The 25,290-nt window shown below is 54.4% G+C and overlaps 1 protein-coding gene, 1 long non-coding RNA gene and 2 pseudogenes across 2 annotated transcripts; 2 read left to right on the top strand and 2 right to left on the bottom strand.

Annotated features, from left to right (window-relative positions):
* The window catches only part of LOC116781380, a 332,906-nt pseudogene that overhangs the window by 69,184 nt on the left and 238,432 nt on the right, over positions 1–25,290 (top strand).
* On the bottom strand, positions 6,668–7,812 carry LOC116781397 (zinc finger protein 239-like; the record flags this gene model as incomplete). The annotated part of the gene is made up of 1 exon (XM_032677072.1): positions 6,668–7,812. A coding segment is annotated over one exon (1,002 nt), but the record flags the coding sequence as incomplete, so codon positions are not given.
* Positions 15,006–18,636, bottom strand: LOC116781399 (annotated as a pseudogene).
* LOC116781414 lies at positions 23,812–24,562 on the top strand. Its single transcript, XR_004354868.1, has 3 exons — positions 23,812–23,887; positions 24,159–24,215; positions 24,365–24,562. It is a non-coding gene; the product is annotated as an uncharacterized LOC116781414 (long non-coding RNA).

The following is a 25,290-nucleotide window of genomic DNA, read 5'->3' as shown; positions in this document are numbered from 1 at the left end:
TGTCTAAAGCTGCTCTTTCCAAGTCTCATAGTCCTGGGGTTCGCCTACAAAAAACTGATGAATTTAAAAAAAAGAAAAGATGTGGCAATGCTGTTCATGAAGCCTTCAGCAGTCACCAAGATTTCTGTTCTGAAGAGATTTCAACTATTTCCTAAATTCCACACTCGTGGCTTCAGGCCATGACTTGCCAGAGCAGTCCCAGAGCTGGCCACTGCCCAGAGATGCCCTGGGGCAGCTCAAGTGCCCAAGTGGGACAAGTGGCCCAGGGTGTGTGGGAGCCCTTTGGAGCAGGAGCTGGTGGGCAGGAAGGGCCCAGCTGGGGAGGGGCAGGGAATCCCCCCCTGCAGCCCTGCTGCCCAGGCTGAGGAGGGTCCTCTCCAGCCCAGCAGCACATCGTGTGCCCTTGGGGGCTGCGCTACCAGGGCTGTTCCCAGGAACTGACTGGCCAAGGTGAGGAGTGTCAGAGACTGAAATGGTTCATGACTGTCCTGGGTTAAAAAGGGTTTTCCCCTGGAGTTGGAAAGTGGCTAACCCCAGGAGGTGGTATTCTTGGTGTTGACCCAATCAGCACCCTTGTAAAATTAAACATATCACAACGGACTGAAAAAGAAGAGATTACGTAGCTGAAAGAAGAGCAGCAGCCATGGTCTGAGACCACAAGGAGAGAGAGGGGCCAGGGAGCCCCGCTGGGGGCCAAGACCCCCCAGCCCCCTGGCTGGGGCTGTAGAAACTCAGAACAGTGTTAAACTGGGCCGAGTACTGTGGCCAAGAGCCGAGGGAGTTTTTCTCCATTGTGAGTGGGCAGCAGGAGCGGCGGCAGAGACAGCACCGAACAGAGAGCTGTGGCTGAGAGCCAAGAAGACAGTCAGCAGGAGCAAGGTGGCACAGAGCCAAGCTGAGAGACACAGAGATGCCCGACGGAGAGACAGAGCACCAGGCTCAGCAGAGACTGTTTGGGGTGAGCCTGGCTTTATTTCTCCAAACCCTTTGAGACCCCTCTTGGAAGGAGGGGGTGGACTTCCACTTGAAGGGAGTCCTGAAATGCAGCAGCAACTAGAGAGAGAGAGAGAAGCTGAGAAGCTCAGAGATGTCCTGGAGCTGGACCAGGACAGCCAGGAGGAATGTGGAGGGGGGAAGAGACCTTCCTGCCCCCCTTTGCCATGTTGACAGTTTGAGATGGAGCAAAGGAGCTCTGCTAGAATGCTTGGGGCAAAAACTGAACTGAAAGCCCTAAACGTTCTGACTCAGGAGGAACTTGAATCCCCTGAGGAAGGGACTGTCAGGGGTGCCCAGTACCCCCTGATATGACTGTGGAGAGGTGAGCCTTGTCCCTGCTTTCGCAGTCCACAGGAGAGAGACCTTGGGCTGGAGCCGAAGGGCCGAGGGGTGAGAGAAGACCCCTGTGTTGTAATGGAGAGAGAGAGAGATTTTCCAGCTACGACAAATCCAGCTACGACTGCTGCCTTGAAGAGGAGAGACACTGCTGCCCTGAAAGTGGAAAGGATCTTTTCATCTTCCCTTCAGAACTTTTATTGGAGGGAAAGGAGGGATTTGATCTAATGTAAATATGTTGCTCTACCATAGGAGAGAGAGTTAGAATTGTGTATATTATGTATTATAGTATTTATTTGTGTAAGTAATAAACTGTAATATAATTCCCTTCCCCCCATACTGAGCTGTGTTTTGTCTGAAAACCCTCTCACACTGAAACAAATTGGTGGTGGAGGGGACTTGGACTTGGAAATTGGATTTTTGAGGGTCTCAAACTGCCACAATGATTTATGCATTCTAGGATTGCCAAGGCACTTCTGCAGGCTGGGAAGAGGCAGCTGGACCCATCCCCCCCTGCCAGTGCTGCTGAAGGTGTCAAATCGTGAAAAGGTAAGAAGAGAAGTGGTTACCAGGCCCCTCATGGGAACTCTGCGCAGGCCCAGCAGACCTTGGAGGCTCGAGGCACGGCCCAGGACACCATCCATGGATATAATAACTCATAACTTCTTGGAGTGTGGGGGCTTCCCTCCCCCATCCCCAACAGATCAAGGCCACCACTTCAACTGACAGACACTGGAGCTGCAACTCCCAAGTTCCATCACTGGACCCCGTGGGCAGTGACTATAGACATTTTTCCACTCTCAGATTTGCATTCTTTTACTTTCCCTTACCCTTATCCTGCCTTTCCCATATGCATTTTCCCTAAAGGTTATCTTTATGCCATATTGCTATAGATGAGAGATATAGATGATAACACCCAAAATGGCAACATACCTGTTTACCTTTGAAACAAAATTGTTCTAAAATAAACCCTACATATATATGTTTTCAAACACCGATTATTTAGTTTCATTTCACTCTAATCCACCCCAAGAGATTTATTAATAAGAATCTGGTTACCCACCCCCCCTTTCTGGGATGGGTGGTAACAGACCCCTTGTAGCAGGATGTTCTCCCTGGAAAAGAATCTGATGGGAGAATGCAAGCACTGCAAGCTCTCTGTGGGGAGTTATTGCTGGTGCCAAGGGGTTGGTTTAGTGTTGAATTGTGCCAAACCCAGCCTGGTTCCCCAACCTTCCAACACACATCCTGCTTTTGGAAGCAGAGTTTGACAGATCAGCTGCTCACTGGCCTGGGAAGATGTGACTGGCCATCCATCACTGGATAAGCATAAAAGCCCAGGGCCAACTTTCCTAGAGCAGATTCTTCCACAGACTTTGTTGAAGTGTGTGGAGCTTCTGCTGTGAAGCAGGGACACCTCTTGATGGTCACTGCCCAGAGAGTAAAAGAAAGAGAGAGATCTGCCTTGATTTATTTCTATCAGACCCCGCCGGGCCCTCCCCGCTTCCTGCCGGGATCGGACACCGCCGGCGGCCCCGGCCCTGCTGGGCTCCATCAGCCTGAGGAATTGTTGCGAAGGAGGGGCCGGGGGCTTCCTCTTGGCCTTTGTCTCCCTGGCGCTGGGGCTCGGCTTCTACCTGCACCAGAAGGTGAGGGGAGTCCCAGGGGGTCGTGTGTCCCCTCAGAGCGTCTGTGCCCCCCCGGGGACCCCCCACCCCGGTGTCACCCCCTTTTCTCTCCCCACAGAGCTCCTGAGCTGGCGGCGGCCGCAGCCCCTCCCCAAAGCCTCGGGCCCAGCCTGGACTCCCCCCGTCCCTGCGAGGATTTTGGGGGGGGCGTGTGTCCCCCCCTCCCCTGCTGTCACTCTGCCTCTGCCCGGCTGCTCCCAGTGATCCCAGTAAAGCTTCCCAGTTCTCCCCAGTCCCAATTATTGGGGGATACTGGGGGAGGGGCTTGGGGGAATCCCAAGGGGTGGAGCCAAGTTTGGGGGGGCAGAACCGACCCCAGAATGGATCGGGAATGAGGACCCCCCTGTTATCCCCCCCTGTAAACCCGCTCTGGGGGGGCTTTTTGAGGGCACCTGCCCCTCAGTAGGCACCCAGCTCACCCCAAAAAGAGTTGGGACCTCCCCCCCCCAAAGCTCCCCACTGTCCATCAGGGTCCCCCAAACCCACTCAAAGCCCACCCAGGACCCCACCCAACCCCTTTTCTGGGGGGACTTCTCTGGGCACTGGTGGTGCTGGGAGCCCCCCTGGCTGTGGGAGAGGAGGGGGGTGGGAAGGGGGGAAAAGGTGGGAAAAGGAGGCTCAGAAGTGGATAAAGGGGTGGTGGGACCCCAAACTGAGTGGGAAAAACCCACTTGGGGGATTTTACAGGGGAGACAGGTAACACAAAAGGAGAGAGAAAACACAATGTGTCTTCTGCATAGGTTGATCAAATCAGGGCATGGTTTGTCCAGGCTTGGGCAGGACATTCCAAACCCATGACATCAGCCTTCATCCCCCATCCTCCTCTGGACTCTAGATGGAGGTTTTTCCCCAGTCTCTGTCAGCCCAAGGCTTTGTTTAAACTTAGCAGTTTTTCTTTGTCTCATATCCAATTTTTGGAATGCAACATCTGCCCCTTCTTTTTAATTTTCTGAAAAACAAAAAACTTGCAAAAAACTTTGATCAACATTTGTTAAATATAAGACAAAAATACAAATCTTAAATATTGCTACAAAAATTATTTTCTTAAACTAACATTAAGAACATTTAACCAATCAAAGCCTATTAAATCTATTTTCAAAAAGAATACAAAAAATTCTAAATAATGCCACAGTGAATATTTTCTTAAACCCAGCACCAATATTTAAAAACATTAAACCAATCAAAAAAGACTATCAAACATTTGTTGGATATAGAAAAGTAAACAAGGAACAAAAAGGAAAAATTCCAAACAATGCTTAATTAAATAACCATGGATTAATATTGAACATGTTTAGTTAGTTTAAACAAACAACTTATTCCCATTATTGCCTATCAGAACTTATTTAAGTTATCCTTCTAATACTTTATTATAAGCAAATGACTTTGAATCAAACTTAATAACTTGATGACTTCAGGGTTCGTGTGCTCCTGACATCTACCTGAAAGTGTTTTTTAGCGTTTGTTTTTTTAAAACTTTTATTTAATCAAAAATATCTCTGCAAATTAAATTCTATTCAACTCAGGGTCATATGTTACCTGTTTTTTATCTAAGGGTGTTTGTGTATTTGTGAGCAAAATCAGAACATGTCCACACACATACACACATTCACACAACTTTCATGCGTGATGGCCATCACTTTATATTCTCACACAAACACACTTCTGAGGTTCATGTTACTGTGTTTTCCGGTTATGAACTGAGAAATTATCATTCTTGTGTCTTGCCATCAGATGAGTAAGATCTAATCATGTATTTCTGTTTTTATGAGAATATTTCCTGTAAATACAAACATTTTCCTGCTTCATGTTCAATTTAAATTCAAAAATATATAAACATTCCTATATTCCAAAGATAAAATATATACTCCTTCTATTTTTAAAAGCAAATATACATCTCCTTATGTTAACAGGCTTTGGATTTTAAAGAGAACTTGTAAATAGTTATTGCAAAAAAACTTTAAAAATTTCATTTCTTTGTTATGCTTATGCTTGCATCTCAAAACAATTTTGGCTACTTCAGGTAAACAACTTCAGAAAACAGCTCCCAAGGCCATTTCCTGAACCTGCCCTTCTGTATTCCCCCTTTTTTTCTCTTAGTTGGAGGTTAGGGGTGAGGGGGAAAAGGGTTCTCCTGTTGTCTCTGCTGTCAGTGTCCATGTACTGAAATTAAACTGTTAGGTTAGTTACCCCATGAATAAAAAGGCCTTGCAACAAATAAAGAATGGTTCTTAGTTCAGGGTACAAAGAAAAAAGGGAAAAAAAATCACTGGTACCTCTCCGTTGGCAGCGTTCTGTTCGTCTGAAGCAGTTCGGCTTAACTGGCATATGAACAAAGAACTTGTAAAGGAACTAAACCCAATTCTTAATACAGCTAACTCGGGCTGTGAAGAAAACAGAAAAGAAGGTGGGGGGGGTGGTGCCGCTTCGCTCCGGCCGCTGCCGACTCCGAGCCTGGCGTCCCGTGCCAGGACCAGCCCTGTCCCAGCGGCTGGCTCCGAGAGCGGGGGGTTCGCAGGCAGCCGCCCGCGGGGGGACACCGGAGGCCAGGCTCGCACCTCGCCTCCCCTTCCCTCTCTTCCTGACTGCCGCGCTGGCTCTGCCGCCGCTCCGCTGCTTCCCGGGCCGGCTCCGCCGCTCCCGCTGCCCAGCCCCGGCTCCCGCACGGTCCCTGCGCGCCGCTCTGTCCCGGGGCTGCCTCGCTGCTGCTGCAGCTGTGCCAAGCTGGTCCCGCTCTCAGCGCAGCGCGGGGTTGCAGCCGCTGGCGCTCTCGGGGGTTTCTGTGATGTCGGCGAGGGGCTCTCTCCTGCTCTCCCGCTGCCTCGCTGCCCTCTCGCCGCTGCCGATCCGCGCTGTCGGTCGCTGGGCCATGGCATGGCCACTCCACCATCGAGTCGCAACAAGAGTGGGGAAAGGCCAAGGTGGGACTTCCAAACTGACCATGAGGGGGCTGGGGAGTGGTGGAATGATGTGGAAGGGGTGGGAGAGGGAGGAAAAAAGTGGGGGTAGGGAACCATAAACTGATCTGGGGGGGGCTGTGGATTGAGGAGACAATGAAAAAACTGGAGGAACAGAGAGAAGGGTGGAAAATGGGGGGTGGTCTGGCAGGACAGATGGTCCCATGGGGGTCTTTGGACACAGGAAGGTTGGCAAAGGGGGGTGGCCCCCCTGAGCTCCCAACTTCCTGTGGGGTGGTGGGGGCTGTTGGATCCAATCTCAGCCTTGGATCATGCCAACAGTTGCAGTTTAGAGGAATTACAGAGGTGTCATTTGTCCCCCAGGTTTAATGATGGCAATTCAGATCTATTAATAGAAACAAATTTATTTAGGGTTCCAAACGATCAGACAAAAGATCTTCATCAGAATTATTTACTGCACAATAGAAACACTAAAACTACCAGGAATACAGGATAAGATAGGACAGTGCTCTACACTAAAGCAATTGTTGAAGCAATTCTACTAATTCTACTCAAGCTGGCACAAAAGCAATAATTCTTAACTAGAGACGGATGGAACTCCCCCAGACCACTGCCAGTGCGGAGATCTCTGCTCTCAACCTCCAGCAGTGACCTTGAGGGGGGTCCCCAGCCAAGGCAGAAATCTCCACACACAACCCAAGAAGGGTTCTGACGGAAGAACCTCCCCCTGTGAAAGGGGACTGGCCCTTTGTGGTCGAAAGGGATGGACTGACAGTCACTGGACTCCAGGGGTTGCCTCCCCCTCAGAGGCTTCATTCGGGGTGGAAGCAGCGGCCAAAGCTCTTCCCGCAGTCGGGGCACTGGTGGGGCTTCTCTTACCAGTGAGTCCGTTGGTGTTTGGTCAAGGTAGAGCTGTCGGTGAAGCTCTTCCCACACTCCCCACACTTGTAGGGCCTCTCCCCAGTGTGGATGCGCTGGTGGGTGACGAGGTGGGAGTTCTGCTTGAAGCCCTTCCCGCAGTCGGTGCAGCGGAAGGGCCTCTCATCCGTGTGCGTCCGCTCGTGTTTCAGGAGATCTGAGCTGGTCTGAAACCTCTTCCCACATTGCAAGCACTTGTAGGGTCGTTCCCCGGTGTGGATGTGCTTGTGGGTGCAGAGGCTGGAGTTGTCACTGAAGCTCTTCCCACATTCCCCACACATGTAGGGTCGTTTCCCAGTGTGGATGCGCTGGTGGGTGTGGAGGGTGGAGCTCTGCCTGAAGCTCTTCCCACATTCCCCACAGAGGTAGGGCCGTAATCCAGTGTGGATGTGCTGGTGGGTGAGCAGGTGAGAGCTCTGGCTGAAGCTCTTCCCACATTCCCCACAAAGGTGGGGCCGTTCCCTGGTGTGAATGAGCTGGTGAGAATGGAGGCTGGAGCTCCTGCTGAAGCACTTCCCACATTCCCCACATAAATAGGGCTGTTCCCCAGTGTGGATGTGCTGGTGGGTGAGGAGGTGGGAGCTCTGCCTGAAAGTCTTCCCACATTCCACACATGTGTAAGGCCGTTCCCCAGTGTGGATGTGCTGGTGTTTGCGGAGGGTGGAGCTGTCCCTGAAGCTCTTCCCACATTCCCCACACGTGTAGGGTCGTTCCCCAGTGTGGATATGCTGGTGGGTGAGGAGGTGGGAGCTCTGCCTGAAGCTCTTCCCACATTCCAGGCACCTGAAGGGTTTCTCCCTGCTGGAAGGCTGCTCAGGGACCACCAGGTCAGAGTTCCACCTCAAGCTCCGGCCACCTTCCCGGCACAGGTTGGCTCTTTCCTCCTCAGAGCACCCTGGGCTGGCTTTGGAGCCCCTCCTCCGGGGGGATATCCGGCCCTTTTCCTCCCCGCTGCCTTCCTGCGCCATGGAGCCCTTCAAAACAGCCTCTCCCACCAGGGTCTCAAGGGGGGATTTGTCCTCCGGGCTCTCCGTCCTCAGCTCGGGGCCTGGGGCAGGAAGCAACAAGGACAGGGAGGGGATTTGCCTCCGGCCCACAGGGAAGGCCAAGGACATCCCCCCAACTCCGGCCCCGGCAGGATGGCGGCGGCAGCGGGGTTGTCCTGCAGCCGGGGCCATGCTCGGCTGACAGAGCCAGCACAACACCCGCCCAAAGGGCCACTGACTTCCTCCTCACCTGCCTGGGGGGCCCAAGGCATCTTCCTCTTCCTCGCAGCCTCCTCCTCCATCTGCCCAAGCTTTGGGAAGGACAAATCCTGATGGGGGGGAAAACAAGGGCTGAGCGCGTTGGTTTGGGGGTTCCTCCTGCCCAAGTCCATCTCTAGAGCTCACTGGGCATCCTGTGTCCATAAAAACCTCCAAAACACCAAGATTCAGGCCAGAGAAACCCAAAACACTGAGAATCAGGCAAAGAAACCTCTCAGAAATAGCGAGATGAACCTCCTGCAAACTACAAAAACTGGAGATTCAGGCAAAAAGTACTCAAAAATATAAAGATTCAGCCCCCAAAAAAATTCTCCTGAAGTTCCCCCATCTGATCTCTCTGCTCTGGCGTTTGGAGAGTCTCCCCTGTCTGGAATTCTGGGGGTCTCAGTTAGGGATGCTGAGAGTGTTGGGGGTCCCAAGGGTCCCTTCTCCTCTGACTCTCACCTTCAGGGTGCCCCGTTCCCAGACATTCCCCCTCTCCAGGTTCTGCACTTAGTTGTTCCCGGGATCCCAGAGTCCTCACTGTCCAGGCTTCCCCTTCTCCGTGCCCACCATTTCAGGCTCCCGGGGGTCCTGGGGCTCCTCTCTCTCTGTGCTCCCCCCTCCAGGCTGCCAGGGGACCCCCAGCTCCGGCATCACCCCACTCCGCCCTCCACACTCGGTAGCTCCCTGGCTCCGCACCCAACGGCTCCTGGGCTCCACACGTACCCCTGGCATTCCTGGAGGGGCCCCAAAACCGCTGTGTCCCCCCCGCCAGCACCGGGCTGACAACGGAGTCGGCGGGGCCTGACCCAGCAACACCAACCCCCATTGCAGGGGGAACCCACATCCCCCCGCCCACCACCGGCGTTCTGCCGCCAACCCAGCCCGGAACCCCCAAAAAACACCTCCTGTCCACTCCCAAGGGCAGAGTAGAAAGAGGAACAACAGGAGAAGAATTGTAAACCTATCCCACGGGTGCCCAGGAAGAGGGAACTTGCCCCAGATTTCCCTGCGAAGTCTGCATTGAGTCAAGCTCTGCAGAGGAGATTGTGTCCCATGCATGGGCAGGGGCACAGCAGGTCCCTCAGGTTTCCAGTAGGAATCAGCAACCAGGAACAGACACAAAAGGTCCCCCCTGAAGATTTCTGAGGGAGTGTCCTGCAGGGAGGGGACAGCGTCATCCCAACAGGGCAAGCCTGGCAAGTGGGAGGCTGCTCCAGGGGTCTGCAAGAGGCCTCGTGCTCTGCTCGGCCCCACCACTGGCTGGTACCAACATCCCCGGCTGCCCCCAGCCCTGGGCAGCTCTGCTGCCACAGGCTGTGCCCTCCCCATGGCCCTGCAATGGCCCTGCCTGTCCCTCACCCGGGGCCCTGCCCGTGGCCCTGTCCCTTGGCTCTCTCTCTGCCAGCTCAGTGTGGGGCACACGGGCTGGGGGTCCCTCCCAAGCCCCCCGAGCAGCCGGCGTTGGTTGAGGGGATGTGAGGGCTGGGCCTGCTCAGCACAGCCCCGGCCTCGTGCCCAGCGCCTCTTTCCTGCCCCACACAAGAGCTTCCCGGCCCCCCCAGGGCTCCCCTGCTGCTGACTCTGCTCCTGGCCCTGCCTTTGCTGCTCCCTTGGCTGGGGCAGTGGCTGCAGGGGGGGGATGGCAGCAGCTTCAGCTCCACGGCACTTCCTGGGGGGAGCTCAGCCCGGGGGGGACGGGTAGGGACCTGATGGGGATGGACAGGGGCCCAGCAGGGACAGCCAGGGCCTGCAGGGGAAGGCACACGGACAACCTGGCCCCCCACACTGCCACAGCTCTCTCTGCTCCTCCTTGCAGTCTCCGTGGCCAGGCACAGTTTGTGTTCCTGGGTGCCCACCATCTCAGCACTTGCAGCCGCTCAAATCAGCGCCCGCAGCTCTGCAGCAAAGCCCCAGTTCACCTGGCACACAGGGGATGGACACAGCACCTTCTCGGGGATGGGCATTCACAGTTTTGCCTTCTTCCCCACCACGGGGCTCTCCTTCCTCAGCAGCACCTCTGCCTTGCACTTATTCTCAGCCTCACCTCAGGGACAGCTCTGGGCTCACCTCCGCGCCACTTCTCAGCCTCACCTCAGGGCCTGGGCTCAAGGACAGGAACCTGCAGGGAGGGGACATCATGTGCAAGCTGAGGGCTGCCTGCTTCCACTGGCCTCTGGGCTTCCTTCTCCTTCTACAACCATCCCAGAACTTCGCCTGCTTTTCTAACACCACACATTTACAGACTAACCTTGGAGATAGATATGGACAGACATCTCGATCACCCTGGGGATAGAGCCTCAAGCATGTGCTGCCATAGGAATGGCAATCACAGAATCAGTCACATTGGAAAAGACCTCTGAGATCATCAAGTCCAACCCTGGATCCAACCCCGCCGTGCTTCCCACACCATGGCACTGATGCCACATCCACTCTCACCTTCAACACCTCCAGGGACACTGACTCCACCTCTCCCTGCCCAGCCCATTCCAAGGCCTGATTACTCTCTCCGCAAAACATTGCTTCCCAATATCTAACCTAAACCTCCCCTGGCACAGCTCAAGACCCAGCCCTCTTGTCCTACTGCTGCTTCCTGGCAGAACAGCCCCACTCCCACTTGGCGACAACCTCCTGGCAGGGACTTGCAGAGAGTCAGGAGGTCTCCCCTGAGCCTCCTCCAGCCTCAACACCCCCAGCTCCCTCAGCCTCTCCTCACACCACTTGTGCTCCACTCCCTTCCCCAGCCCCGCTGCTCTTCTCTGCCCCTCCAGGGCCTTCCTCAACTCAGGGGCCCAGAGCTGGACACAGCACTCCAGGGGTGGCCTCACCAGCACTCAGTCCAGACCAACAATCACTTCCCTGCTCCTGCTGACACACTCTTCCTCACACAGGTCCCTCTGCAAGCCCTCCTGCCTTCCAGCACATCAACACACCCCCAGCTTCATGTCAGCTGCACATTTGCTGATGAAATGCCTGGTTCTGCAGCAGCTGCAGATGCTCAAGGGGCAGCAGGACCAAGTCAGGGGCCTGGGGGGCTTTGGGGTGCGGGAGGGTCCTGGGGGAGCTGGGGAGGGGCTTTGGAGAGTGGGGTTACAAACCAGGACAGACCAGTACAGACCAGTACCTCCTCACTGCTCCCTGGATCTCTCCTGGAGCTGGGCCACATTGTCCTGGGTCACCTGAGCCCCCCCAGTGCCCTCCCAGTACAGCCCAGTGCCCCCAGTACAGCCCACCGTGTTCCTGTCCCAGGGTGCCAGGTGATCCCTCTTTGCGGGGGGTTGGGAAGGATTTGAAGGATGAGCTGGGAGAGATTTGGGGGGATTTGAAGGGTTGGATTGGGATTTGGGGGGTTTTGGGGGGCTTTAGGTGCATTTGGTGGAGCTAAAAGAGTCTTGTGTGCATTGGGGGGTCAAAGGTATCTGGGGGGGAGGGGATTAAAGGAAAAAAAGGGGAGTTGGGGGACATTTGAGGGGGTTAATGGGGCCTAGAGGGGGAGAGGAGGGGCTTGCCTACGAACAGGTCAGTCCTGAAACTAACTTGTCCCTCATGTCCCCAAGACCCTTTTGGTGTTTCCAATTCCCCCCTTGATACCCTCAATTCCACTGTCCACAAACCCCTCCCCACTGTCCCCATTGTCCCCAAACCCCATCCCTGATGTCCACAACCCTCCATCTCACCCCAGGAGCCCCCCCTGGACCCTCTGACCACAAAACTCCCCCCCCACACACACTCACAGAAAGGCCAAGGGCATCTGGGGACACGTTGGGGACAGCTGGGGTCTTTGTGGGGCACTGGGTGATTACTGGGGGATACCGGGACACACTGGCGGGAACCAGGGGGAACTGGGAGGGACTAGAAGGTTACTGAGGGACACTAGGAGGGCACTGGGAGGGACTGGGGAGTTACTGGGGGACTACCAGGACACACAGGGGGACACTGGCAGGTTACTGGGCCATACTGGGGGTTACTGGGTGCTCACTGGAGGATCACTGAGCCATACTGGGGGGCAGTGGGAGGTCACTGGGACACACTGGCTTGTCACTGAGGGGGTTACTGGGCTGTACTGAGGGTCACTGGGAGGTCACTGGAATATATTGGGGGCACTGGGATCCCCTTACCCGGATGTGGTACATCTCCCCTCTGCATTTTCGGGGGCACCCCCAGGACCCCTCCCCTGAGGGCTGGGGGACCCCCTGAACCCCACTGCTGGGCTTTAGGGGACCCCCGGGCCCCCCTCCCTGTGGGGTCTCTGTGTGCTGAGTTTTGGGGGTCTCTGGGGTTCGGGGGGGAATTGGGATCCCCTTTCCCTGAGGTCGATCCACCGACACAGAATCCCTATAAAATCTCCTCAAAACCCCTGAAATCCCCTCAGAAATCCACCTCTGGACCCATACAAACCTCCTCAAGGACCCCACAAATCCCCTCAGAGACCTCATCCACCCTCAGGACCCCCTAAATCCTCTCAGTGACCCGCAAAACCCACCTGGGATCCCCAGGCCCTTTCAGAGACCCCCAAAACCCCCTCACGGACCCTCAAAACCATCTGGGACTCCCAAAATCACACTAGAAACCCACAAAACTGCTTCAAAGACCCCCCCCAAAAGCCTCCCTGGGACCTCCCAATTCCCTTAGAGACTCCAAAACTCCCTCAGGGATTCCCAAACCCATTCAGGGACCATCAACCCCCCCCCCTTAAGTCCCCTCAGGACACTAAATCCCTTGAGAGACCCCCCAAAACCTCCTCAGGGACCCCCCAGGGACCCCAAACCCACAGAACAGCAGAAGAGCTTTCTGTAAAGGAAGAGAGCAGAAAATCTGAGAAGGAGGAGACCAAGGAAAAACTGAAGCAAAGCAATAAAATCATCCTGGCCCTTGCAGTTATTCCTTCACCTTTTCTCACTTTTCCTTTTTTTAGGGTTCTTTTTTTCGTTGGGTGGTTTGGATTTTCTTTTTCCGAAGGACTTTCTCGGCAATCGAATCACCCATTAGGGTTCTTGGGAGGCCCCCGGGCCCCGCGGCCCCCGAGACGGTTCCAAGGCCCTGCGCTCTGACCCCCGGGAACCCTCGAACCCCCCCCGCAGAACCCTCCCGAGCCCTCCAGCCTTTCCACCCACAGCCGCGCTCCCCGCAGCCCCCGAGGGGATCCCCAGACCCCGCTCTCCCGCACCCCCCGCCAGGTCTCACAGACAAAGGCAGGACCCGCCGCCATCACCAATTCCCGGCAGCCAACACGGGGCTCTGCGCGCGCACCGCCTTTAGAAAACACCACCGCAGCCAATCAGCGCGCGGCCGCACCACCGCACGCAGGCCGCTGCGCCTGCGCGCTGCGCGGGGCAGTACGGGAGTTGTAGTCCTTGCGGCGGAGCAGAGCGGCCCTTTGCACGTGAGTGGAGTGAGGATAATACTTTTTTTGTTTTATTGTTTTTCTGTCTTTTTTTTTCTTCTCTTTTCTCTTTCTTTTTTCCTCTCCCTTTTTCTTAATGCTTCCTTTTCCCCCCTTTTTTCTTTTTTCTTTCTCTTTTTCTTTTTTCTTATTTAGCTTTCTTTTTTATTATTTGTCTCATTTTTTCCCTGTTTTTTCTTTTTTTCTCTTTTTTTTCCTTTTTCTCTTTTTCCTCCCATTTTTACTTTGTATTGCCATTTTCTTTTTCTTTTTCCTTTTTTTTACATTGTTTTCTATCAGTTGTATTTTCAAGGAAGATTTTAACACAGATCAAAAAAATCTTCAGGTACAAATCTTTAGACAACAGATAATCTGAAATTATTCCAGGTTCGTGAGGATTCCCAAGATCACAAACACTGAGACATGAAGGGTGCCCACACAAAAAACAGCTTTCCCTGCTTTTTTCCACAGGTAAAACAAGTGTGGAAGGGCCACTTGGCCCCAGGCAAGATGCTTTTACAGCCACTTTACGCAGCCCAAAGTGGATCTGGCTGGCAAATGGGATTATGCCCATGCTTTCAAGGAGGATTTGCAGAGTACATTGAGGGCCATTTCTTCATCTCCTGAAGGGATGAGAAGAGGGGGGAGCAGGTGCTGTGACCCCAGAGCTTCTCTCTGCTTTGGGGACACTTCTGTGTTTTCCTCTGTCCATTGAATTCCCAAGAAAAAACCAAAAGCTACAGGAACTGCAGTCTGGAGTGGTCAGGACATGTGGAAGCAGGGGAATGTTTCTTCCCAGCTGGGATTGAGAGTGCAATTTCACACCCCTTTGGAGAGCATTAACTAAGACAACCCATTTCTGCCCAGGGATCTTCCAGGGGGAACTCAATCCGGGCTCTGGGCAGGCCCCTGCAGGGGCAGCAGCTTCCTCTGCACATTTGAGGGGATAAAGCTGCTCTAACCCTGCACTCCAACTACTCCACAGCAATTTAGGACCTTTGAGGACAGTTCCCCACTGTTTTCACCCCAGGAGAGACCTGAACACATCTCGTGGGCACTGTGTGACCACCCCTGGCATTAACACCCTGCAGGAATGAAGACACTGACTGTAAAGACACTTGTCTACCTGGAAACCTCAACTGTTTGCTACTATACAGCAATAACATTTTCTATTCATATTGCAGCTACAGACTTAACAAATAGAATTGCATATATTGTGCTTTACACATTAAAATGCATTCCAAAGTCAGGCAATGCTAAACAAGGAAAGTCTTGAACCCTCCCCCCCAAACCAGCCCCACTTCCTGGTTTCACAACCAGCCCACTTCCTCACTCTCTTCACAAAGGGAGAAACTCTCTCTTTCCACCTCAGAAACAAAAATTCCCTCCTCCAAAGTGATCAGAAAGATTCTGCTTAGGCACTACTGCAAATGGAAGTTGTCTAATAACCATCCCTTCTAACTCAGGAAGGGGAGTCTAACTCAGAAAGTCACGACAAATGTTTGGATTTCTTCCTCTTTGATGTCTTCTCTTCCCTATCTGATGCTCTGGGACATGTGCAGGGGGGTCAGCATCTCTTCAAAGATGGCTCCTTTCACATCAGAGCCCCTCAAATTGGCTTCCTGGAGGTCACAACCTGATAGGTCCCAACTGGGAAGGGGAAAAGAAAAAGAAGTGTCAATGGAATGCACCCAGAACTCTCTTCAAAGCTTTACTGGAAGTCAATTTACCTGAACTCCATTGGAGTCTGAAGCTGGAGAGGTCAGCCAAAAGCCAACAATCCCCCAAATTACCAGCTGACTATAGGAGAGAAGGGAATAGGATGGAAAATGAATCCTAACTCACTTCCAAATCAGTTCCTGCCAACGTTGCTCCCCTGAGGTTACAGTTCTTTAGTTTGGCGTTTCTCAGCGTTGCAACTCAGAGGTTAATTCCTGTCATCTGATTGCCCTCCATGGCCACTCCTTTCAGGTTGGCATCTGGAACACACACAGAAAGGAGTTCTGTGAGGAAAAACAGTGAGAAACACAGCAGCTCCACACTGGTGCTGCCTCAGAGCTGTGTGAATTGGAGGAGGACAAGGGCATTTCGGGCTGAGATGGTCACAGACTCAGGGCAGCCCTTGTGGGCCCTTCTCAGAGTTGGACAAACCCCAGCTGGACCTTTTCTGGGCCATAGAAATGGACAAACACAGGCTTCAGTTGGCACAGATTCACAAGGCAAAACTTCTTACCTTCCAGATTAGCTTGAAGGCCTGATGGGTCCTCAGAGTTGCAGCCTTTCAGGGACGCTCCCTCTGCGTTGGAGCACAGCATCTTCCCCCCTGGCAGGTTGGCACACTGGCACAGACAGGAGTCAGTGAGAGCTGGAAGAACAACACCAAAGACAATCGAGAAGACAGTTTTAATTTCTGCTTTGGGGGTCAATCCTATTAAATCATTACTGGGAGGAAGTGTAAAAGCTTTGGGAACCAGAACAACTCTAGAATATATTTAAGAACTCGATGTTTTACACCGCTCTGTTTGTTCCAGCTCCTCTCTGTTAACACAAGCCCAGCCCTCCCAAGCTGCAGCAGCTCTTCCATCCAGCACAGAGCCTGACAGGTCAGCCCTCTCCAGGCTGGCACAGCACAGGTTGGCACGGGCCAGGTTGCAGCGGCTCAGATTGGCCACCTTGAAGTTGATGCAGCAAAGATCCAGGTGGGAAAGATCTGCTCCACTGAAACTGAGACCCTGGAAATCCCAAGGAATAACCCCCCCAAAAAGGTTACAGAGGGGAAGGGGTAGGTCTGGACACAAAGTTAACATCATTGTGTAGACAGGTGTGCATTAATATTTACAGTGTATAAATATCTAGGTATAAATATATGGATAGAAATGTATTAAAATATATCCTGTCTATAAATATACACGGATACAAGATAGATACAGACACACACAGGTCGTGGGAGGAGCTGAAGACACCCCACCAGGGAAGGGGGCTTATAAAAAGGAGGGAGAGGGACTTTTGATATGGACCTGGAGGGACAGGATAAGGGGCAATGGTTTTTCAACTGAAAGAGGGCAGGGTTAGATGGGAGACTGGGAAGAAATCCTTCCCTGGGAGGGTGGGGAGGGGCAGGCATGGAATTCTCAGAGAAGCTGTGGCTGCCCCTGGATCCCTGCAAGTGTCCAAGGACAGGTTGGATCAACCTGCTCTAGTGCAAGGTGTCCCTGCCCATGGCCGGGGGTGGAATGAGAAGACCTTTAAGGTCCCTTCCAGCCCAAACCAGTCCATGATTCTAAACAGACAAGTACACACAAGACCATTTATTCTACTACTTCAGACTAATGAAATCTAAATGCAAAACTCTCAAAAATTGTCCTTGGTTCATTTTACATTTAAGCAAATTGCTCCTCCAGGAAAGCTTCCCCCTAAAGCAGGAATGCAGCCCAAACCACCCTGGAATTCCAAGTCAAGGTCACTGTGCCACAGCTCAGAATCCAAACTCAGTTCAAGAGAACACACTGTTTGCATTTCACGTTGCCACATTCCAGCACCAGGCACCAACACTCAGAGAGGGACAGCACATAGGGGCAGTGGTTTTAATAGAAAAGAGGGAGGTTTAGAGGAGATGTTGGGAAGAAATTCCCAGAATTTTGTTAGAAAGAGAAAATGTGTTCTCACCTGACAGCGCAGCTAGGATTTGGGGGGTGTTGCCAGCAGGAACCAGACAAACTCCTTCCGAGAGGTGGGAGGGTGATCTTCAGCTGGCTGGGAATTCTGTTGGGAATGTTCTTTAACAGCTGACACAGACAGCACGAAATTACACATCCCCTGCAAGAGAGGGCAGGTGCATTCAGGTCTTCAAACAAATTACCTTCAGGGCTATTTCCAGGTGTTCGATTGGTGAATCAATACCAAAAAACCTGACTTCCTGCAGGATACCTGGAAACAAAGAGTTTGTTACTTCCAGGGAACTGTTAATCCAGAAATCACCATTCTCCCTACTGGAGAACAACCACAGACATTGTATTAGATGTAACTGGGCAGAGGAAAAGCTTGCTTGCAGCTAAAAGGAAAAAATCACTCAGCCAGGATGTTTGCAACACCAGCATTGGGTTAAAGGTATCAGCTCCAGAATTCCAGCCAAACATGAATCCAAGATGGACAACTTTTAATGCTCCCAAGATAAACAAAGAGCCTGCCTTCATTAAATCAAGCAATACCTTTATTAAATCTAGCAACGTGAAGCTGCAACGCTTGAGAATAAATCCCGAGGAAATAAACTCCAAAGAATAACATGGAGATGAGCACACAAAGGTCCCTCTGGCTTCACCTAGAGGGCAAAGTTTAACTCCCAAAGAGGAATAATTCAGATGTCAGACAGGTAATACCTGCCTAGCAAATTAAGGCCACCATTTACAATGAGCTGTCCGTGACATAAATAGCTCAAAATGGGCTCAAAATACTCAGGACTGCAGTCAGTTAGAAATGCTCCTCTATGATCCTGCTTGTTCCCCCAAGCATCTGTTTCCACAACATATATATATGTACATATATAAAATTAAATTGCGTATTTAAATATATCGAATTAAATTTGATCTATTAATAGAAGAGCATTTGCTTCATTTGCAGAGTTTTTTTACCAAACGCGGTGGGATGTGAAAATTCCATGTGTGAAAGGGTGTTTTGTAAAGGAGGGAAAAGAGGAGTGGGGAGGGGGAAATCACCTTAAAATGAACTTGTTGCTGCTCTAAAAAGCTAAAATATTTTATCAAATACATAAGAATAAAAGCAGCACTAAGGTTTGAGTCTGACTGTCTCCCAAAGGCTGCCCCGGGCAGGGTTTGCTCATGGATTCTCCTGAGGAAACTGAGCAACAATAACATGAAAACCTAAAATCAATCAAACAAACAAAAAAGGACCCAAAATACTGTGGAGGGAAGTTGTATTTTCACTTTGTGAGATGATAAACAGGTGGGTAACAGAGAAATAAAGAATTATTAAAAGAATAATTCTATCTTCTGCTTTGGTACTTCTGATATTTTAGATTCTCAGCTTGACTGCCTTTGGCCTACTTTGCTAATTTATTACTTAAAAAAAATAAAGTTTATTTCAATATACTCCCCTTTACCTTTAAACATGTGGGCCAACATGCTGTCAAGTTCTTTGTTAACCAAAGTGCTTCTAGAAAACAAAGGCAGTTCAATTTCCTTTTTACTTCATATAAAAAGTGTTTACAAATTGATTTCTTCCAAAACTGTGGTGGTGAACACAAAATACAGAGAAAGTGGCAGAAGTCAAAGACCTCCTACTTCATAAGAAGTTATTTTTCAAGCTCTTTTGCTGCACTGAAATCAAGTTGTTTTGAGACTAAAAGCATTTTGACCTTGTAGTGGTGAAGTACCTACCTCCCACACTGAGTGTCAGCCAGTCTGGGACCCTGTCAGCTCCTCCTGAGCACTCCCATCACTCTGGGACCCCCTAAAATACTCCTGGGACCCCCTTTTCGGGTCAAAACTGTCCCTTAAATTCCCATTTTTTTGTGCCCAAAGTGCCCCTTTTTGGGTCCCAGCTGTCCATTTTTTGCCCCAAATCTCCCCATTTTTGGTCCAAAGTTCCTTTTCTTCATTCGGTTTTCCCCTCTTTGGCTCCTTTTTTGTTCCAAATTCCCCCTTTTTTGGCCCAAATATCAATCCCAGGACCCCCCCAAGCCCCCCAGGGCCCCCCCAAAGCCCCTCAGAGACCCCCCAAACACTTCCAGGGTCCCACAAAACCCCTTCGGGGCTCCCCAAACCCCATTTTATCTCCCTCAAACCCCTCTGGAACCCTCTCAACCCCCCAGATATTGATCCCAGGACCCCCCCAGTCTTCCCCAGTCCCACCAGTAAGGGGTCCCCACGAAGGAATTGGCTGGGGAGGCCACGGGGTCCGAGCTGAAGTTGCCCAGTTTGACCAGTCCAGGGGGCAACAGGAGGATGTTCCCAGGCTTGATGTCCCTGCTGGGGAGGACAGGGAGGTCACTGGGAGGGACTGGGAGGCACTGGGATGAACTGGAAGGGGATTGGGAAGGACTAGGAGGGAGTGGGAAGGGGATTAAATGGGAATTCATGGGGACTGGGGGGACTGGGAGGGACTGGGGGGGATTTGGAGGCATTGGGAGGGGATTTGGGGGGACTGGGAGGGGATTTGGGGGGATTTGAGGGAGACTGGGACAAACTGAGAAGGAACTGGGAAGGACTGGAGGCTCTATAGGGTGGATCTCTGGGTCAAGGGGCTCTATGGGGTGGATCTATGGGGCAGGACCCACCTGTGGATGACTCCCTGGCTGTGCAGACCCCAGAACCTTAAGAGGGAGGGGGATCTACAGAGTGGGCTCTATGGGTCAGGGGTCTCCATGGGGTACCTCCATGGGGTGGATCTATAGGGTCTCACCTGTGGCTGTGCAGGTACCCCAGACCCTAAAGAGGGGGATCTATGGGGTGGGATCTATAGGGTGAGCTCTATGAGTCAGGGAACTCCACGGGGTAGCTCCATGAGGTGGATCTATAGGGTCTCACCTATGGCTGTGCAGGTACCCCAGACCCTAAAGAGGGGGATCTATGGGGTGGGATCTATAGGGTGGGCTCTATGGGTCAGGGAGCTTCATGGGGTGCCTCCACCGGGTGGATCCATAGGGTCTCACCTTGCCCACACCTTCCTTCTCAGTGTCAGCCCCCCCGTGTTTAGGATGGCCAGCAGCCAGCACTTCTCCCAAGGAGACCGTGCCAGCTTGTGTGGAAGGCCCCGTGCCCTTCCCACTGCGGCTGCGTCGGCGGTCGAGGGGGCTCCTTGTGGTGCCGTGAGCAGGCACAGGAGGGGAGTGTTTGCTCATTTCTTCAGCCGTTCCTACAGTTCAGGTCCAGCCAGATTAGATACTTTAGAGAGTGGATTCCTTCCAAGGTGGGGCAGGTTGGCAGGGCTGGGGGAGGCCCCAGGCCACGTGGCACTGTGTCCCAGGGCCCTTTGTGACACGCTGGGCATGGCCGGTGGGATGGAAGGGGGCAGGGTGTCCAAGGGCCCTTTATGACCCGTGGTGACAGAGGTGCTGCTGGTGACACGGCCACAGTGTCAACAGTGCTCCTCGGAGCAGGCGACGGGACAGGACGGGACAGAGCGGTGTTGTGCGGAGCCCCCGCGCAGCCAACTCACGCCTTGCTGACTCGGAGCGTTTTAGAGGATTTTCTCATTTCCAGGTGACCTGGAGGCCTTTCCACAGGACTTGGAGACCCGGAGTTTCTCCGAGGTGTCTCCAATCCCTGTGGCAGGTGGCCTCAAGGCCATTCTGCAGGACTTAGTGTCCTGGAGTTTCTCCGAGGCATCTCCCTTGCAGATGCCCTTGACACCAGACTGTGGCATGGCAGGGAGATGCTTCAGCCTGCTCAGGCTGCTGCGGAGGAAGAAGGAGGAGGAAAGCCCTGGGGCTGCTCCAGCACAGCAGCCTGAAGAGGTGCAGCAGGTGCAGCCCCCGCAGGAGGGTAAGTGCTGGAGCTGGGCCACAGGGCTGGTGGCTGCAGCCTCCTTGGCCTCATCCTGTCCCATCCCCTCTGGACATGCCCAGGGAAAGGGAGGGGGGCAGAGGGGCTGATCTCCTGGCAGCCGTGCTCCATCCACTGGGCATCCTGGGGCTGGCCCTACCTGCTCCTGGAGCCCAGGCCTGGGCTGTGTTCTCTGGCCTCTCCCGCACCCCCTCAGCTCTGAGCGCGCTCGCTCTTTGCCAGATGCAGGCCAGGAGCGGACAGAAGAGCAGCTCCGTGCCTGTGGCCGCTTCCGCAGGGCAGCACAGGTACCTGCAGCCATCCCCGCCTGGGCTGGGCCTGCTCTCACTGCTCAGCCCAGCACCGCTGTCCCAGCCCTCCAGGGGACATCCCTCTCTCTTCCTTGCCTTTCTCCTGTAGCTGGTTTGCAGATTCATCAGGTGCATTTGGCATGAAGAGGCCACTTTCATGGCCACTGGGGGCACGGCCAACTCGGACCTCTTCAATGCCCAGACCAGCGCTGCCCTGCTGGATTTGCTTGTGGAGAATGGTGTCTACAAAGCAAAGCAAGTAAGCAGCCTGTGGCCAGGGCTCCAGTCCCCCAGGGATGCTGTGGCCCCTCACGCCAGCTGTGCTGGGTCCCCTCAGCCTTTGAGACCAGCAGAGTGTGGTGGCAAGGGGAGCACTTCTTGAGGGAAGCTGGGCAAGTTACTGGCTCTGGTAGCTCTCCAACTGTCCCTCGTGTCCCCTCCAGGTGCCAGCCATAGTCAGGTGCATCCATCAGTGGCTCATGTCCAATGTGTCTGCTGAGCACAGGCTGGACAAGACTCTTGTCCTGCTGACCGAGGCACACCCCATGGATGTTGCAGTGACCCTGCTGCGCTCTGCCCCAGCCTGTGACAGGTATGGGGCCCACCTGCCTTGAGGGTCCACCTGCCTTTAGACCCCATCCCCCTGGACAGCCTGTCCCAAATGGTGTGCCAGAGACATGGAGACTTCCAGGACACTGCAGCTCCTCTCTTTGCCAGCTTTGGCATGGCAGGCCCCAGTCCTGAGGCCAACCTGCCTCCCTGCCCCACAAGGCACCGTGGCTCTGTCACCTGAGCCCTGCAGCTGCCCAGGCCACAGAGCTGTGTCCCAGATCCCCCTGAGCCAGAGTTGTGACTCCACAGAGCTGCTCGCACCATGTGGAAGACGCTCATCTCCTCCAGATGGACTAAGGAGCCGGTGCTGCAGATCCTCTTCCGTGTGCTGGAATACTGGCCAGCGCACAGGAGACGCACCTCTGATGGGGATGAGAGGGATGTCTTTGCCCTGGCTGTGGGTTTCTTGAGTTGGCCTCTGCTCGCCCCCACGTTGCCTCTGGGACGCCTTTCCATCCTCCTTCACCACTGCTTCTCCCTGCCCCAGGCACTGGGCTGCAGGCCTGCCTTAGGGGCAGGTTCAGGGACACCAGGCCGGGGGATACCCCTGTGTCTCCCCTGTCCTGTCCCTGCCACGCTGGGACCCTGCCACATGGACATCTGGGCCCTGTGAGCTGTCTCTGGGTACTTTGTCTTTGGCAGGCAACTGTGGCACTCTGGGAAATCCTCCAGTTGTCCTGGTGCCCAGGGGCAGTGAAGGACAATTTCCCCCGCCTCCTTCTGACTCTGCTCTTCCAAGTTTTCATCAGCACAGAGGAGATGTCAGAGCAGGTCGAGACCTTCTGGAGGCGATGCCAGGAGCAGCGCAGCCTTCCCCCCACCCCCAACAGGTACTCCATCCCAGTCCCCTCTCCCTGCCACGCCCTCGGGGCTGGGGCCAGGGCTCTGTGCCTGACCTGGGCTGTGCTCTGCACACAGGTTTGCAGTGCAGACCGTTAAAGCCCTGCTGCGCCAGCTGCTGGATGAGGACGTGCTGATGGTGATTGATCGCAAGTGTGACTGGGACATGCTCCTCAAGGCTGACACCCACCACTATGCAGTGGGTTTGCTGACCAGGTGAGAGCCCTTTCTCCCCACTGCCCCCATCATTTCTGCCCTGTGCACAGGCCACCCCACACAGTGCCTGTGCTGCTGGGCCAGAGGGCCTTGGCAGCCAGGGATGGCTGAGCACAGTGGAAAAGGCGGAGAGGGGCGGTTGCACAGGAGGAGCCACCTCCCAAAGCGCTCACGTCCTCTTCTGGGCTGGTGACCAAAGACCAGGCCTGTGTGAGTCAGTCCCGGGAGAGCTTTGCCCACCTGGCTCAGGGTCTGTGGTACCTTTATTCCCCCTTACAGGGAGCTGTGTCGTGTCTCCCGCTCCTTCTGCCGCAGCATCGCCGTCAGCCTGCTCCCGCGGCTCAGCAGGGGAGAGCCCCTGTGGGAACTGCCTGCCCTGGCCTTCCTGGTGGAGGTGAGCCTGATGGCGAGCGCTGCCTGGCCCAGCTGCCTCCCCCTCTCTGCCCTCTCACAGCCGCAGCCGCCCGGGACGGTGCCTGCACCCTGTGCTGCTGCCTGGGCCCAGCCCCGGGCGGGTCCGGGCTCCTGCCGGCCGGGCCCCCCGTCACTGCTCCCTGCCTTTCAGGTCCTGCACTGCCTGAACCCCAGACAATGTGGGCCCAGCGTCCTGCAGATAATTTCAAGGCACCTGCACAGGGAGTGCCCGGAGAGGCGTTGCCTGGCGCTCCGAGGCCTGGTGGTGATCAGCAAGGCTCCCGCAATGGTGAGCAGGGGGCAGGGGCTGAAGCTGGGCCGGGGAGCCCAGTGCTGGGGGCAGGGAGCACCCGGCCAAGGGGCAGAGCCTGAGCCCAGCCTTCCCTCCGTGCCCTGGCGCTCTTTGCAGCTGGAAAAGGACAGGAGCCGAATGGGTCAGTACGTGCGCCAGGCCCTGCCGTACCTGGAGAGCCCAGAGGAGCCCCTGCGAAAGCTGGCCATCAAGTTTCTGGGTGAGCCACAAGGACGGGGTCCCTCCCTGCCCCACTGCAGCTCGGCCCCAGCCCCGGCTGCTGCAGCGGCAGCAGGATGCGGCCCAGGGCATGTGGAGCCCCGAGTGGCCTGGCGCCTGCTGCCGCCCTGTGCCAGCCCAGCCCTGGGGCGTCCCCATGCGGGAAGGCCCCGGGCTCAGCCCTGCCAGGCCAGGAGGCCGTGTGGCCGGGCTGGCAGCGCCGCTGCGGGGGACCTGTGCCTCTGGGGCCCTGACAGGCTCTGTGTTCCCAGGGATCGCCTCCAGATCCATGAAGCAGGAGCAGCCAGAGCTGCAGCTCATCTGCCAAGGTGAGCAAGAGCACCTTCTAGCTAATCCCTTTGGGCCCTGCTCCCTCCTGGCCATGGCAAGAGCTGGCTGGGATGGCCCTGGCAGGAGGGGCTCCTCATGTCTCCACACCCCTGGCCTCTCACCTTGGCTCTCTTCCTTTCTCTTCCAGCCCTTCAAGGCATGACTGATGACAGCCCTGCCATCTCAAACCTGGCCCTTCAAACACTCCACATCATCAGAGCTGTACAGAGATCTCCATTCTTCCCATTCTGGTAGTCTCCATTCCTGCCTCTTCCAGCCCATAGAGGCGTGACAGGTGACATCAGACTCGCCATGGCAGGCCTGGCAATTCAACACTGCTATGTGCCAAGAGCTCCCTACTCCAGATTCCAGCAGCTCCAAGACTGGCTGTGCAGGGCGTGGCAAACCCAGCCTTTTCTACAGGGCGGTGTCTGCCTGTGCTGCTGCAGCTTTATGGAGAACTGATGCAGGAAGCTCCATCTCCTGGGGCCACCTGAGCCTGTGGGGAAGATGCTTCTTCCCTGCAAGCACCTCCATTGAGCTCAGCATGGGAATACAACCAACATGTTATCACACACAGAGGCCCAGGAGCTTTTTTTGGTGCCCAGTGTGCACAGGGCCTTGGGGAAGAGAGGAAAAGGGCTCCTTGTGCTCAGCAACACTTGTCCCGCTGTGCAGCATGCGAGCAAAAGTGGGTAGAAGCCCCTTGGCCTTTGGTGGTTCTGCTGGAGCCTCAACGCTTGCAGCAGAGTAGAGGGGCAGAGGCTGGAGCTGTAGGGAACTCTGAGGACCTTGTCCTTGGAGATGGCCACAAGCCCTTCCACAGCCAGGAAGCAGTGTCTGTGTCCTGCCTGTGTGTTGCTGGCTGGATTGCTCCGGGCTCCCAAGTGCCTCTGGAGCGGCTCCTCTGGAGCTCCTTCAGGGCTGCGCCGCTGCCGGGCAGGTTGGCGGGGCTGGGGGAGACCCTCAGGGGAGGGGGTGCTGAGAGGCCAGGAAGGGGTGAGGTGCTGTGGAGGCCCTGATGGGACAATGGAGCGGGAAGCCTTGAGGGGAATCTGGGAGGGGGTGGGTGGC

The sequence above is a fragment of the Chiroxiphia lanceolata genome (genome assembly GCF_009829145.1).
Source record: "Chiroxiphia lanceolata isolate bChiLan1 chromosome W unlocalized genomic scaffold, bChiLan1.pri scaffold_44_arrow_ctg1, whole genome shotgun sequence".
Classification (NCBI taxonomy): Eukaryota; Metazoa; Chordata; class Aves; order Passeriformes; family Pipridae; genus Chiroxiphia; species Chiroxiphia lanceolata.
The sequence above is the reverse complement of the archived record's forward strand: the minus strand, read 5'-3'. Positions and strand labels throughout refer to the sequence as shown.